Here is a 13,856-nt window from a genome sequence, read left to right on the forward strand (position 1 = left end):
GGGACAAGCAAGCTACCGCAAAACCAAAACCCTAGGCAAGACCACAAACAAAAGCCAGGGGGCATTATCTTATGACTTCCGGTTTGAACAAACGTCAGTTGGAGAGAAGAGTTCAGGGTGATGATAAAATACCCCTTATCAGCTGAGGGGTAGTTGATTTCTTGCAGGAGATGCAACGTCCCTCTTCCCTGGTTGGGGGCCTGTAATTGATGATTCTTTCCTGTTGAGATTCTTCTGTTAGGCTTATAATTGAGAATTCTTCCTGTAATTGACATTGAGTGCTAAGGCTCCCTAGCCTCTCTTAGCGTTGCTAGTCCACTTTAGCGAGGTTTCCCTTTCATGTTCAGGATGCAAAGAGAAAAAGTTCCAAGTTCACTCCTACATCTTAACCTCTTAGGAGGGTGGTGATTATAGTTCTCCAGACTTCACATCCGGCGTCTCTGTGACCTCAGGCATTTGACTGTATTTCTTATAAAAGACCAAATGGGGGTGGGATGGGGATGAAAGAAGAGTCCTCATTTTTTATTTAGTTAGGGTCATTCGGTAAGGCTCAAGGGGTGAGTCTAGGTCTCACAGTATTTCTTAGAGGGCGCTCCGCAGTTTCTGAACTGGTTGACTCTGAATCCCAAAGGACTCTAGGTGATGAAAGGAGGCTCCCTGTAAATAACTTGACCAAAAAAAAGAGTGCCAAGTCAGATGCAGGGAAGGGGGGGCGTGGCATTCCCACACCGAGTTTACTCTTCACTGCCCTTCTACTTTCTGGCATTATTTGCAGCAAGGGATGTTAAGTCACCCTAAGAGCGTCGTGGCCTTGCCCTCCGAGCAGGGGGCGGGGCAGTTACACGCGTCCAGACACAGGCTGGCCGGACGCAGGAACCCGTAATAATGTGGGAGAGCTCCTTGGGACCTTCCCTTACGACGCCTCCAGCCTGACCGCGAGAGTGATGGAATCTGCCCACACCTTGGTTAGGTGCAGGTCCTACCGGTCCGCGAGTGGGGTCGTCTCCACTGTAGGGAGAGGGGCGTTCCCTGCTAGGTGTAACCGCCGCGCCCCACCCCGCCCCCCGCCCCGGGGTCGACCGGCGAGGGCGGGGTCGGGAACAAACTGGCAGCTGCCTCCGCTCGTCCTGTTGCCTCCGCTCGTCCTGTTGCCAGGCGACGGGGAAGAGGCGGGGCCAACGTGTAAAAGGAGGCGGGTTCTGCAAGGAAACGGCAGGCGTCAGAGAAGCGGTCGCGCAGCCGCGCTTGCTCTTCTCTAGCAGGCGTACCCGGGTCGGCGCCGCGCTCCGCCCCCGCCCTGGCGTCCACTCCGCGCACGCGCGGAGCGAGCAGCCGCCTCCGCCCCTTGCAGGGCTCGCGGCGGGGCTGTGCGTCCGGCAGTGGGGCAGCTCTAGTGGAAGCCGCCCGGGAGCCGGTGAACCGAGCGGTCTCGGGCGGCCAGGCGCTGGACGAAGGAGTGCGGTGGGCGGCTGCCGTGTCCACCGCGGCTGAGGAAAATGGTGTTCGAGTCGGTGGTCGTGGATGTGTTGAACCGGTTCTTGGGGGACTATGTGGTGAACCTGGACACGTCCCAGCTTACTCTGGGCATCTGGGGAGGTAACGAGACCGCCGCCGCCGCCCCCTCAATCTCGTTTTCCTCCCGGCCTTTGGTTTTCGGAGCCTCGGGCCCCTCGCTCGCTCGGCACCACCACCTGCCGCCGCCCTCCTCGGGGTTAAATTACGTAAAGCCAGGCGGCGGTTCCAGGGCCTCTGCCCGCAAGTTGTTTGTATTCTGGCAGGAGGGGGTTGGGGTCGGGGTGCGGGCTGTAACGTCCCCCTTTTCCGAGCCGGGCGGTTGAGGGGGCCCGCGGTGGATTCCGAGGGTGCGGGAGACCGATTGCTCCCAGGCGCCCTTTTCTGCCCGTCGCCCCGCGCCGTCGAGCTTCAGCTGCGCGGGTCGTGGGGGTGTGGAGGGGGGGGGGTCACAAGACGCCCGGGGGGCTTGTTCCCATCCCTGTCATTTTGTACCCCCGTGGGTTTATGGCGAAGGCTCGGGAGAGCGCACGGAGTGTCGCACGTTGTCTCGCACGTGCAAGCAAGGCGCTGCGACCGAAGACGCCCTCTTCCTTCCCCAGCTCGGGCGTGTGGCTAACCCGCGGTGTCTTCTCGGCCACGGTTCCTGGCCACCCCACCTGCATTCCCGGTTGCTGGCTTGGCTCCTGCCGGTAACAGAAAGCGAAACTCCTGGGCACGATTAACTCAAATGGTTGGTCAGGTGTTTCCAGTTCACAGCCTGACCCGGGAGTTAGGAGGAGGACAGAAGCCTTACTTTGTATCCACTTAATCTGGTGCGCTGCCTTATTTGGAGCCTCATTTTTACTGCTGCCATCTGTTTTTGTATTATTCCCTTTGTAAACATCCGTTGTAAGTTACATTGTTTTTCTGTAGCAAGTGGATCTCTTGGGCCAAAGTTAGGGCTTTTTTTTTTTTTTTTAGTTTAATCGTTAATATGCACACACTTTCAGCCTCCTTCTAAGACATTTATCTTGAGTTTTCTCCTTTATGAAAGGGTGTGAGGAGGTAATTATTTTGGTGGCGAGAACCTTGTTAGGGCTGTTGGTATCTGGTACCACGGGTAGAGCCAGCCTCCGCGGAGAAGGGACGTGAGCGCTAGCTCGGCATCTCCGGGTAGTATCGGAGACGTGAAGACTGTTGAATTTGTTCTTCTCATTTGCCGAATAAAAATCATACGATCTGCCTTCACCCACTTCAGAAGGGAAGCCTTGCAAACATTTTGTGGTGTGTTTTGAATCGTAGTGGAGGGTTGCCGTAGAGGTTTGTGGAGGTGTGTGTCGAGTGTGATTTATGGATGAATTTGTTTAAAATTTAGGTGCGGTAAAATTGACTCGCGATGTAAAAGTTCTGCCTTTCTTGACAGACGCAGTGTTAAGGACTGTATCCACTGTCACAATCGTGATACCAAAAAGTTCCATCAAGACACCGAAGTTCCCCCTGCTGCCCCTTTTTAGTCCACCCTTCCCAGCCTCCATTTCTCCTGGCAGCCACTGATCTGTTTCCATCCCTACAGTTTTGTCTTTGCCTGAGTGCCATATAAATGGAATTATGTGGTAGATAGCTTTTGGGGTCTTCTGTTTTTACTGAATTTCACTCCTTCCACTTTTTACACAAAATGAATTTGACAGGGCCATCCGTGTGTTGCATGCACCAGTATTTCATTCCTGTATTTTTGAGCAGTAGTTGATTGTAGGAATGTGTTGCAAATGTTTATGTTTGCTGGTTTCCCTTTCTTGCCATTAGGAATAGAGCTGCTAATAAACATGCGTGTACGGGTTTTTGTGTGAGCATAAATTTTTATTTCCTTTGGGTTACTACCGAAGAGCGCAATTGTGAGGTCTTATGGTAAGTTAATATTTAATTTACGTGAAAGTAAGCTGCTTTTCAAAGTGCCTGTGCCATTTTGCAATCTCACCAGCAGTGTAGTGTAGCACTGACTGCTCAACACTTAGTTACTTTACACCCTCACTAGCACTTAGCATTGACATTTCAGAAACTTTTTTTTTTTTTTAGCCATTTTACTAGGTATATAGTGCTGAAGTATGGTGGTTTTAATTTGCATATCTAGTGATTAAAGATGTTGAGCATCTTCTCATGTTCTTTGCTGTCTGTGTGGTTTCATTGGCGAAGTGTTCAAATCTTTGGCTCCTTTTCAGTTGGCTTTTTTTCTTACTGAGATTCAATGTACCCATTAAAGTGGCATTTTAAAAATGGTATTTTAAAATGCCATTTAAAAAATGTTATTAATGTAGCTGACACACAATCTTAAATTGGTTTTAGGTATACAACAGTGATTCAACAATTCTAAAGGTTATGTAATGCTCACCATGATAAGTGTTACCATCTGTCACCTTTCCATATTATTAAAGTATTATTTGGTTTTATTTTTTATTTTTTATTTTTTTAAGTAGGCTGCATGCCCAACATGGGGCTGGAACTCATGACCATCAGATGAAGAGTCACATGCTCTACCGAATGAGCTAGCCAGGTGCTTACATTATTACAGTATTATTAACTGCATTTCCTATGCTTTACTTTTCATCTTAAATTTACCCTTTTAAGATGTACAATTGAGGGGCGCCTGGGTGGCGCAGTCGGTTAAGCGTCCGACTTCAGCCAGGTCACGATCTCGCGGCCCGTGAGTTCGAGCCCCGCGTCAGGCTCTGGACTGATGGCTCAGAGCCTGGAGCCTGTTTCTGATTCTGTGTCTCCCTCTCTCTCTGCCCCTCCCCCGTTCATGCTCTGTCTCTCTCTGTCCCAAAAATAAATAAACGTTGAAAAAAAAAAAATTAAAAAAAAAAAAAAAAAAAAAGATGTACAATTGAGTGTTTTTTAGTATAGCCACAAAATTGTGCCACTGTCGACACTAATTCCAGAACTTTTTCAACACCCCCAAAATAAGCCTCATGCCCATTAGCAGTCACTCTCAAATTCTGTCCCGAACTTCCCGACCTCAACTCCAGCAACTTCTGATTTCCTTTATGTTTTCTATGGAGTCACCAATTCTGGACATTTCACTTAAATGTAATCCTGCAACATACATGGCTTTTTGTTTCTGGCCTTTTTCACATAACTTTATATTTTCAACCGTCATCTTGTAGGATGTATCATTTTATTTCTTTTTATGACCGAATAATATTCCATTATATGGGTATATCACATTTTATTTATTCATTGATCAGTTGATAGACATATAAATTATTCTTTTTGGTTTTTATGAGTAATGCTGTGAACCTTCATGTGCAAGTTTTTTTGTGGGCATATGTTCTAAATTTTCTCAAGTATATGCCTAGGACTGGAATTGCTGAGTCATATGGTAACTCAGACTTTTTATAGTACTGTTGAACTCTTTTCCAAAGTATTTTCTTATTGTTAAGTGTTGAGAGTTCTTTACATGTTACATATATGAATCTTTTGTCAGAAAGAAAATCTGAAAATGTATTCTCCCAGTCTCTTCCAAGTCTGTCTTTTGCAAAGCAAAAGTTTTAAAATTTTATCAAGTCCACTTCAAAAACTTTTCATGAGTCATGCTTTTGATGTGTCTATGAAATCTTAGCCTTCCCTGTAATCACAAAGATTTTCTCCTATGTTTTCTTATACAAGATTTATAATTTTATATTTTATGTTTAGATTTCGGATCCATTTTTGTAAAAGTTGTCAAGGTTGAAGGTTGACATTCATTTGTTGGCATGTGGATGCAAATGTTCAATTGTACCATCTACTGAAAAAATCCTTTCCTCATAGAATTATTTTTGCACTTTTGTAAAAAAAAAAAAAATTAGACTTTATATTGCGTGGGTTTATTTTTGCATTGTCATCTGTTTGAATAATGTGTGTCCATCCTTTGACCAATACCACTCTTGTCTTGATAACTCTAGCTAATAGTAAGTCATGAAATCAGGTAGTGTGATTCTTCTAACTTTGGTGTTAACAAAAATTTTAAAACAACATATCAGTGTTTTATATATAGAAGTTGGTTATATTTTGATAAGCAGAGCTTTATTTTATTTTTTAGGGAACTCATGCAAATGGGGAGAGAGGCAGAATCCTTTTTTTTTTTTTTTAATGTTTATTTTTTGAGAGAGAGAGTATGAGCAAGGAAGGGGCAGAGAGAGGGAGATACAGGATCTGATCATGTAGGGCTCAAACCCACAAACTGAGATCATGCCTTGAGACCAAGTCGGTTGCTTAACCTACTGAAACGCCAAGGCGCCTTGGTAGACAGAATGAGAATCTTAAGCAGGCTTCATGCACAGTTCAGAGGGTGATGCAGGGCATGGTTCCAGGTTCATGACCGGACCTCACATCAAGAGTCCGATGCTCAACTGTCTGAGCTACCCAGGTGCCCTAGTGAAACTTTAAGAGCTTTTTGTTAAATTCTCAAAGGATTATTTATTTATTTATTTATTTATTTATTTATTTATTTAAATTGTTTTTAATGTTTATTTTTGAGAGAGAGCATGAGAGGGAGAGGAGCAGAGAGATGGAGACACAGAATCTGAAGCAGGCTCTGAGCTGTCACCGCAGAGCCTGACTGAGCCACCCAGGCGCTCCTCCCTCCTTTGAGAATTTAAAAAGCAGTAATTTTAATAAACTTTTAAAAAGTTATTTGAAAATTTCAATAATAGAAACTAGATGCATAGGAAAATTGTTAAGGTTATGGAGTTAATATTTTATGGTCTAATGTCAGAAGGACGTTTGGTTTTAAATGTATGCTTTTGCTGGGTGTGTGTAATCCAGCTAATTGCACTCTTAGCATATTAATAGTGTTAGTGTTCAGGAATTAGATGGATGATTTCAAACCTAATAATGGGTAGTGCTTTGAAAATGTTTCTGAGGTAATTTTTTTTGGAAATGAGAATCCATTTTTCCTTAGAAACTTGGTTATACATGAATGAAGAGTTTCCAAAAACGTATTTAATTATAATGTAGCAGAATAGTGCTACTATACTGGGCCCTACAGGAAGCAGACTGAGTGCTGGAAGCATCTGTTTTATGAAGGAGAAAGAGGAATTGAGCTTTATCTCACACTCTTGATGAATTTTGATGTTGATAAAGTACTTTTTATGCGCCGCTGTTAATCCTCCACCATTTTGTATGTCATTTACTTAGGTAGGTGGTAGTACTTCATTGATCGATCTGACATTAATCTCCCACCATTTCTTTTTTTTCTCTTTTTAAAAAACATTTTTTTAAAATGGTTATTTATTTTTGAGAGAGTCAGAGACAGAATGCTAGTGGGTTAGGGGCAGAGAGAGAGGGAGACACAGAATCGGAAGCAGGGTCCAGGCTCTGAGCCATCAGCACAGAGCCCGACGCGGGGCTCGAACTCACGAGCCGGTGAGATGATGACCTGAGCCAAAGTCGGATGCTCAACCGACTGAGCCACCCAGGCACCCCAATCTCCCACCTTTTCTTTTTTAAAAAAAATTTTTTTTAACGTTTCATTTATTTTTGAGACAGAGAGAGACAGAGCATGAACAGGGGAGGGTCAGCGAGAGGGAGACACAGAATCTGAAACAGGCTCCAGGTTCTGAGCTGTCAGCACAGAGCCCGACGCAGGGCTCGAACTCACGGACCTTGAGATCATGACCTGAGCCGAAGTCGGCCGCTTAACCGACTGAGCCACCCAGGCGCCCCATCTCCCACCTTTTCTAAGCTGGCATTTTGTGTTTCCTTCAAGAGCTAGGCTGCATCAGAATCAGCCATATGTGTTCCTTAGACATACAGATTTCTGAACTGCTTTCCAGACTTAATAATTCTTTTATCTGGAGTAGGACATCGAAATCTTTTTCTTTTTTGTTTTGTTTTGTTTTTTTTTTTAAACGTCATGGGATTGTCATGTACAGCTAGGTGCATTTTAAGAGCACTTTAGGACGCCTGTGTGGCTCAGTCGGTTAAGCGTCCCACTTCGGCTGGGGTCATGATCTCGTGGTCCATGAGTTCAAGCCCCACGTCGGGCTCTGTGCTGACCGCTCAGAGCCTGGAGCCTGTTTCAGATTCTGTGTCTCCTTCTCTCTCTGACCCTCCCCCGTTCATGCTGTGTCGCTCTCTGTCTCAAAAATGAATAAACGTTAAAAAAAAAAAAAAAGCACTTTGAGGGCAAATGTATTAGAAACTCAAGAGGCAGAAGCAGTAATAAAGATGGCTTGTGATAGAACTCTTTCTTGTTTTCTCTAAAATAGTACTCAAATTTTGCAGGGTTTTTTTTTTTTTTTTTTTTTTTTGGTGGTGGTTGTTATGCCTGATAATGTTATGTAACGTTAGAAACTGATTTCTTTTTTTTAAAAACTAACTTGGATGTTTTATTTTTGAAATGTTAGTTTCCCAGTTTTCTCTTTATAACAGAGTTTAATGGTCAGTGGCCACTTACTACATATCCCCAGTATACTATTTGCTCTGTAGGATGATGAAGATTCAGGGCACAATTCCTGATATGAAGGAGTCATTCTTTTATGAAAGGAATATATTGGGAGTGCTGAACAGATGTTTGTTGAGATCTAGTGGTAATTAACAATTATAATTCCTTAAATGCTATTTTTATCTTTACATTCTGAGAAACTTTTATAGAATGTTAGAGCTGAAAGGGAACATTTAATATGAAAAGTGTTAAATACAGAATTAAAAGATTTTGCAGTCTACATCCGTATTCCTGTAATCTAGATGGTACCACGAATTATGTATTAACAGCTTTATTGAAACATAACTGACATAGTAAAAGCACATATTTAAAGTCTACAGTTTGGTAAACTTTGACATGTATGCACTTGGGAAATAGTCATCATGATCAAGATGACGAAATATCCATCACACTGGAAAGTTTTTTTGGCCATCTCCAGAGGCATCCAATATTCTGATTTTTTTTTTTTTTTTCCTACCATACATACCTATACCTCTATTTCTGGCTTGCTGAATGTGGTTTTTTTCCTCCGAGAATGTGTACTGGGTTTTGTAAACTGGTTTTTCTCTATTGATATGATCATAGGGTGTCTCTTCTTCAGCCTGTTGATGTAATGGATTATATTAATTGATTTTTGAATGTTGAAGGAGTCTTTCATACCTGGAATAAATTCCACTTGGTCTTGGTATATAATTATTCTTACACATTGTTGGATTTAATTTGATACTTTGTTGATTTTTGCATCTGTGCTCATGAGAGATAGTGGTCTGTAGCTTTTTTTCTTGTAATGTGTTTATCTGGTTTTGGTATTAGGGTAATGCTGAACTCATAAAGTGAGTTAGGAAGTGTTCCCTCTGCTTCTGTTTGCTAGAGGAGATTTCATTGGGGCTTGGTATCATTTTTTCCTTAAATGTTTGGTTTAGAAAGTTAGTGAAACCATCTGGGCATTATGCTTTCAGTTTTGAAAGATTATTAAGTATTGAGTCAACGTCTTTAATAGATACAGGCCTATTTTGGTATCTTTTTTATCATGTGTGAGTTTTGCTAGAATATATCTTTCGAGGAATTGTTACAAATTTTGTGAGCAGGTTTGCATTCCTGTATTATCCTTTTACTGTCCATAGAATGAGTAATGATGGCCCTTCCTTTCATTTGTGATACTAGTAATTTGTGTCTTTTCTTTCATAGTTTACCTGGCTAGAGCGTTATCAATTTTGTTGATCTTTTCAGAGAACCATCTTTTGGTTTCATTGGTTTTTCTCTGGATTTTTCTGTATTGAATTTCATTGATTTCTGCTCTAATTCTTCTTTTCTTCTGCTTACTTAGGATTTCATTTGCTCTTCTTTTCCTAGATTCCTAAGGTGGAAGCCAGAGTATTGATTTTAGATCTTTCTTCTTTTCTAATATATGCATTCAGTGGTGTAAATTTCTGAGCCCTCCTTTTGCTGCATGTCAGATTTTGAGAGCTGTATTTTCATTTGATTCAAGATACTTTTCAGTTTCTTTTGAGACTTCTTTGACTTCTGTGTTATTTTAAATTAGTATTTGCCAAATCTTCAGGTATTTTGGGAGTTTCTACCTTTTTTTTTTTTTTTTTTTTTTTTTTTGGTTACCGATTTCTAGTTTAAGTCCATTGTGGTCTGAAAGCAAATTTTGTAAGACTTTTATTCCTTTAAATTTGTTAAGATATGTTTTATGGACCAGAGTTTGGATTATTGTGGTGAATGTTCTGTGTGAGCTTGAAAAGAATATGGGGTGCCTGGGTGGCTCAGTTGGTTAAGCGTCCGACTTCGGCTCAGGTCATGATCTCATGGCCCGTGAGTTTGAGCCCCACGTCGGGCTCTGTGCTGACAGCTCAGAACCTGGAGCCTGCTTCAGATTCTGTGTCTCCCCTTCTCTCTGCCCCTCCCCCGCTCATGCTCTGTCTCTGTCTCAGAAATAAATAAGCATTAAAAAAAACTAAAAAAGAAAAGAATAGATATTCTGCTATTGTTGGAAGAAATGTTATACAAATTTTAATTAGATCTCTTTGCTTTTAATTTGTTTATGCCTTTATGTCTAGAGTGGGTTTCTTGCAGATATCTTATTGTTAGGTTTTGTTTTTGTTATCCACTGTGTCAGGTTTTGTCTTTTCATTGGTATATTCAGACCATTTATATTTAAAGTGATTATTGATATAGTTGGGTTGGTGGTTATCTATTTGTAGCTCTTTTCTATTTCTTGTATGTATGTCTTTGCTTTTTAAAATCTTCCCCTCTTTTTCTGCCTCTTATGGTTTTAATTAAGCTTTTCTATGATTTCCTTTTTTTCCTCTCCTAATACATTAATTATACCAAATTTATTATTTACCACAGGCTTACCAAATTTATTATTTATTTTTCATTTGATTATTATTATTTTAGTGGATGCTTTGGGATTGCAATATGCATTTAAAACTAATCTAAGTCTGGAGCACCTGGGTGGCTCAGTCAGTTAAACATCCAACTCTTGATTTTGGCTCAGATCATGATCTTGTGGTTCGTGAGTTTGAGCCCTGCACCTGTCCCCAAGCTTATAGCATGGAGACTGCTTGAGATTCTTTCCCTGTCTCTTAAATCAATAAACAAACAGACAAAAATTGAAACTAATCAAAGTCCAATCAAATAAAGCTATATTGCTTCAGAGCTAGTGGAGGCACCTTATAAGATTATTGTACTCATTTGCTTTTGCCATTCATTTCACTTATCCGTAAGCTGTACCTACCTAGTGCACTGTTGCTATTATTATTTTGAACAGTTTTCCATTAAGGAAAATAAAAGGCTTAATTTTACCTTTATTCCTTTTCTCATGCTCTTACAGATCTGAGTTTGTGACCTATATTTTTCTTCTCTGTGAAAACTTTTAACATTTCTTGCAAGGGAGGTCTGCCAAAAAATGCCATCAGTTTTTGTTTGCCTGAGAAACTATTTCTTTTGCATCTCCACCACTTAAAAATAATGTGGTAAAATACAACATAAAATCATCTTAATGATATTTTAATTTCAGGTGTACAGTATATTGATTCAACAGTTCGGTACATTACTCAGTGTTCACCCTAAGCATAGCCACCATCTGTCATCAGACAACATTTTTGCAACATTATTGACTATATTCCCTTTGTTGTACTTTTCATCTCTGTGACTTACTTATTTTGTAACTGGAAGTTTGTACTTAATCACCTTCACCTATTTTGCCCATCCCACCCCCCGATCTACCTCTCCACAAGCAGCCATCAATTTGTTCTCTGTATTTAAGAGTCTTGGTTTTTTTGTTTCATTGGTTTGTTTTTTAGATTCTACGTGTAAGTGACATCATGGTATTTGTCTTTCTGTCACTTGTTTCACTTGGCATAATACCCTGTAGCTCCATCCGTATTGTTGCAAATGGCAAGGTTTCATTCTTTATTATGGCTGAGTAATATTCGTGTGTATGTGTGGGTGTAGGTGTGTGGGTGTGTGTATCCATTTATCTGATGGATGCTTGGTTGCTTCCATATGTTAGCTATTGTAAATAATGCTGCAGTAAACATAGAGCTGCATATTTTTTTTTTTGAATTCGTGTTTTTGTTTTTGGGTAAATACTAGTGGAATTACTGGATCATAGAGTATCTCTTTTTTAAATTTTTTTGAGGAACCTCCATATTGTTTTCCATAGCAGCTGCACCAATTTACATTCCTACCTACAGTGTATGAGGGTTCCTTTTCCTTCACATTCTCATCATCACTTGTTATTGTCTTTTTGATTCTAGCCTTTCTGACAGGTGGGAGGTGATATCTCATTGTGGTTTTGATTTGCATTTCTCTGATGATGAGTGATGAGCATCTTTTCATGTGTCTGTTGGTCATCTCTATGTCTTCTTTGGAAAAAAATGTCTCTTCAGGTCTTTTGCCATTTTAAATCAGATTAGTATTAGTGTTTTTGCTGTTGGGTTGTAGAAGTTCTTCATAAAGTTTGGATATTAACCAAACTTTGGATATTATCCAAAGGGATATTAACCCTTTATTGGATATATCCTTTGGAAATATCTTTTCCAATTCAGTAGGTTGCGTTTTGGTTTTGTCGATGGTTTCCTTTGCTGTGGAAAAGCTTTTTATCTTGGTGTGGTCCCGATATTTATTTTTGCTTTTGTTTTCCTTGCCTTAGGACACAGATCTGGAAAAATGTTTCTGTGGCGATGTCAAAGAAAATATAGTCTGTGGTTTCTTCAGGAGTTTTATGGTTTCAGGTTGCACATTTAGGTCTTTAATCTACTTTCGAGTTATTTTTATGCTGCAATAAAGTGGTCCAGTTTCGTTGTTTTACAGTAGCTGTCCAGTTTTCCTAGTACTATCTGTTGAAGAGGTTGTCTTCTCTCCATTGTATATTCCTGACTGTTTTGTCATAGATTAATTGACCATGTAAGTGTGGGTTTATTTCTGGGCTCTCTATTCAGTTCCATTGATCTATGTGTATATTTTTGTATCAGTACCATGCTGTTGTGATTACTACGACTTCATAGTATATCTTGAAATCTGGAATAGTGATACCCCCAGTTTTGTTCTTTCTCAAGATTGCTTTGGCTATTCAGGCTTTTTTCTGGTTCCATACAAATGTTAGGATTATTTGTTTTAGTTCTTTGAAAACTGCTCTTAGTAATTTTATAGGGATTGTGTTGAACCTATAGATTGCTTTTTGTAGTGAGATTTTAATGATAGTCTTCCAATCCATGAGCACGGACTATTTTCCCATTTGTTGGTGTTTTCTTTCTTTCATTAGGGTTTTATAGTTTTCAGAGTATCGGTTTTTCATCCTTTTGGTTGGGTGTATTCTTATGTACTTTATTATTTTTGGTGATTGTAAATGGAATTGTTAATTTCTCTTTCTGCTACTTCATTATTACTGTATACTGTATAGAAATGCAGATTTCTGTGTATTAATTTTGTATCCTGCAACTTTACTGAATTCACTTATCTGTTCTAACAGTTTTTTTTTTTTTGTTAGTCTTTAGGGTTTTCTTTTTAAAAAAATTTTTTTTAATGTTTGTATTTATTTTTGAGACAGAGCACAGGTTGGGGAGGGTCAGAGAGAGGGAGACACAGAATCTGAAGCAGGCTTCAGGCTCCGAGCTGTCAGCACAGAGTCCAACATGGGGCTCGAACTAACGGACTGTGAGGTCATGACCTGAGCTGAAGTCGGATGCTCAACCGACTGAGCCACCCAGGCGCCCCAGTCTTTAGGGTTTTCTACATACAGTATCATGTCCTCTGCAAGTAGTGAAAGTTTTGCTTCTTCCTTGCTAATGTGAATGCCTTTTATTTCTTTTTCTTGTCTTAAGTAGTAAGACTTCCAGTACTATGTTGAATAAAAGAGTGGGGATCCTTGTTTTGTTCCTGGTTTTAGAGGAAAAGCTCTTAGTTTTTCACTAGTGAGTATGATGTTAGTTAGCGTGTAGGTTTTTGATATATGGCCGTTATTATGTTGAGGTATGTTCCCTCTAAATCTTTCATTGTTGATGGATATTGGATTTTGTCAAAACGTTTTTTCTACATTTACTGAGGTGATCCTTGGGCTTTTATCTCTTTTGTTAATGTGAGGTACCACACTGATTGATTTGTAAATATTAAACCACTCTTGCATCAGTGGAATAACTTGTGCTCAATTGTGGTCAGTGATTTTTTAAACTGATAAGAACAGATACTACACTTGATCTTAGCCAAAAGGCCGAGAAGCGATGGGGTCAGTGGTTTTTTTAAATGTATCATTGGATTTAGTTTGTTGATATTTTGTTGAGGATTTCTGTATCTGTGTTCATCAGTAATATTGGCTTGTGGTTTTCTTTTTTTGTAGTGTCTTTGTTTTTGGTATCAGGGTATTGCTGGCCTGGTAGAATGAATTTGGAAGTTT

General features: G+C 40.4%; 1 protein-coding gene and 1 pseudogene across 4 annotated transcripts in view; one reads left to right on the forward strand and one right to left on the reverse strand.

The window, feature by feature from the left end:
* The first annotated feature begins 1,259 nt into the window (after positions 1-1,259).
* The window catches only part of VPS13A (vacuolar protein sorting 13 homolog A), a 256,431-nt gene continuing 243,834 nt past the window's right edge, over positions 1,260-13,856 (forward strand). For all 4 annotated transcript variants that reach the window (XR_006710274.1, XM_045469045.1, XM_045469046.1 and 1 more), the window contains exon 1: positions 1,260-1,596. Coding sequence is in view for 3 of the 4 variants with exons in the window: in XM_045469045.1 (XP_045325001.1) it covers positions 1,497-1,596 (100 nt within the window). In the remaining variant the exon portion in view is untranslated. The remainder of the gene's footprint in view (positions 1,597-13,856) is intronic.
* LOC123593921 lies at positions 13,542-13,685 on the reverse strand (annotated as a pseudogene).

This window comes from Leopardus geoffroyi, chromosome D4 (genome assembly GCF_018350155.1).
Source record: "Leopardus geoffroyi isolate Oge1 chromosome D4, O.geoffroyi_Oge1_pat1.0, whole genome shotgun sequence".
Classification (NCBI taxonomy): domain Eukaryota; kingdom Metazoa; phylum Chordata; class Mammalia; order Carnivora; family Felidae; genus Leopardus; species Leopardus geoffroyi.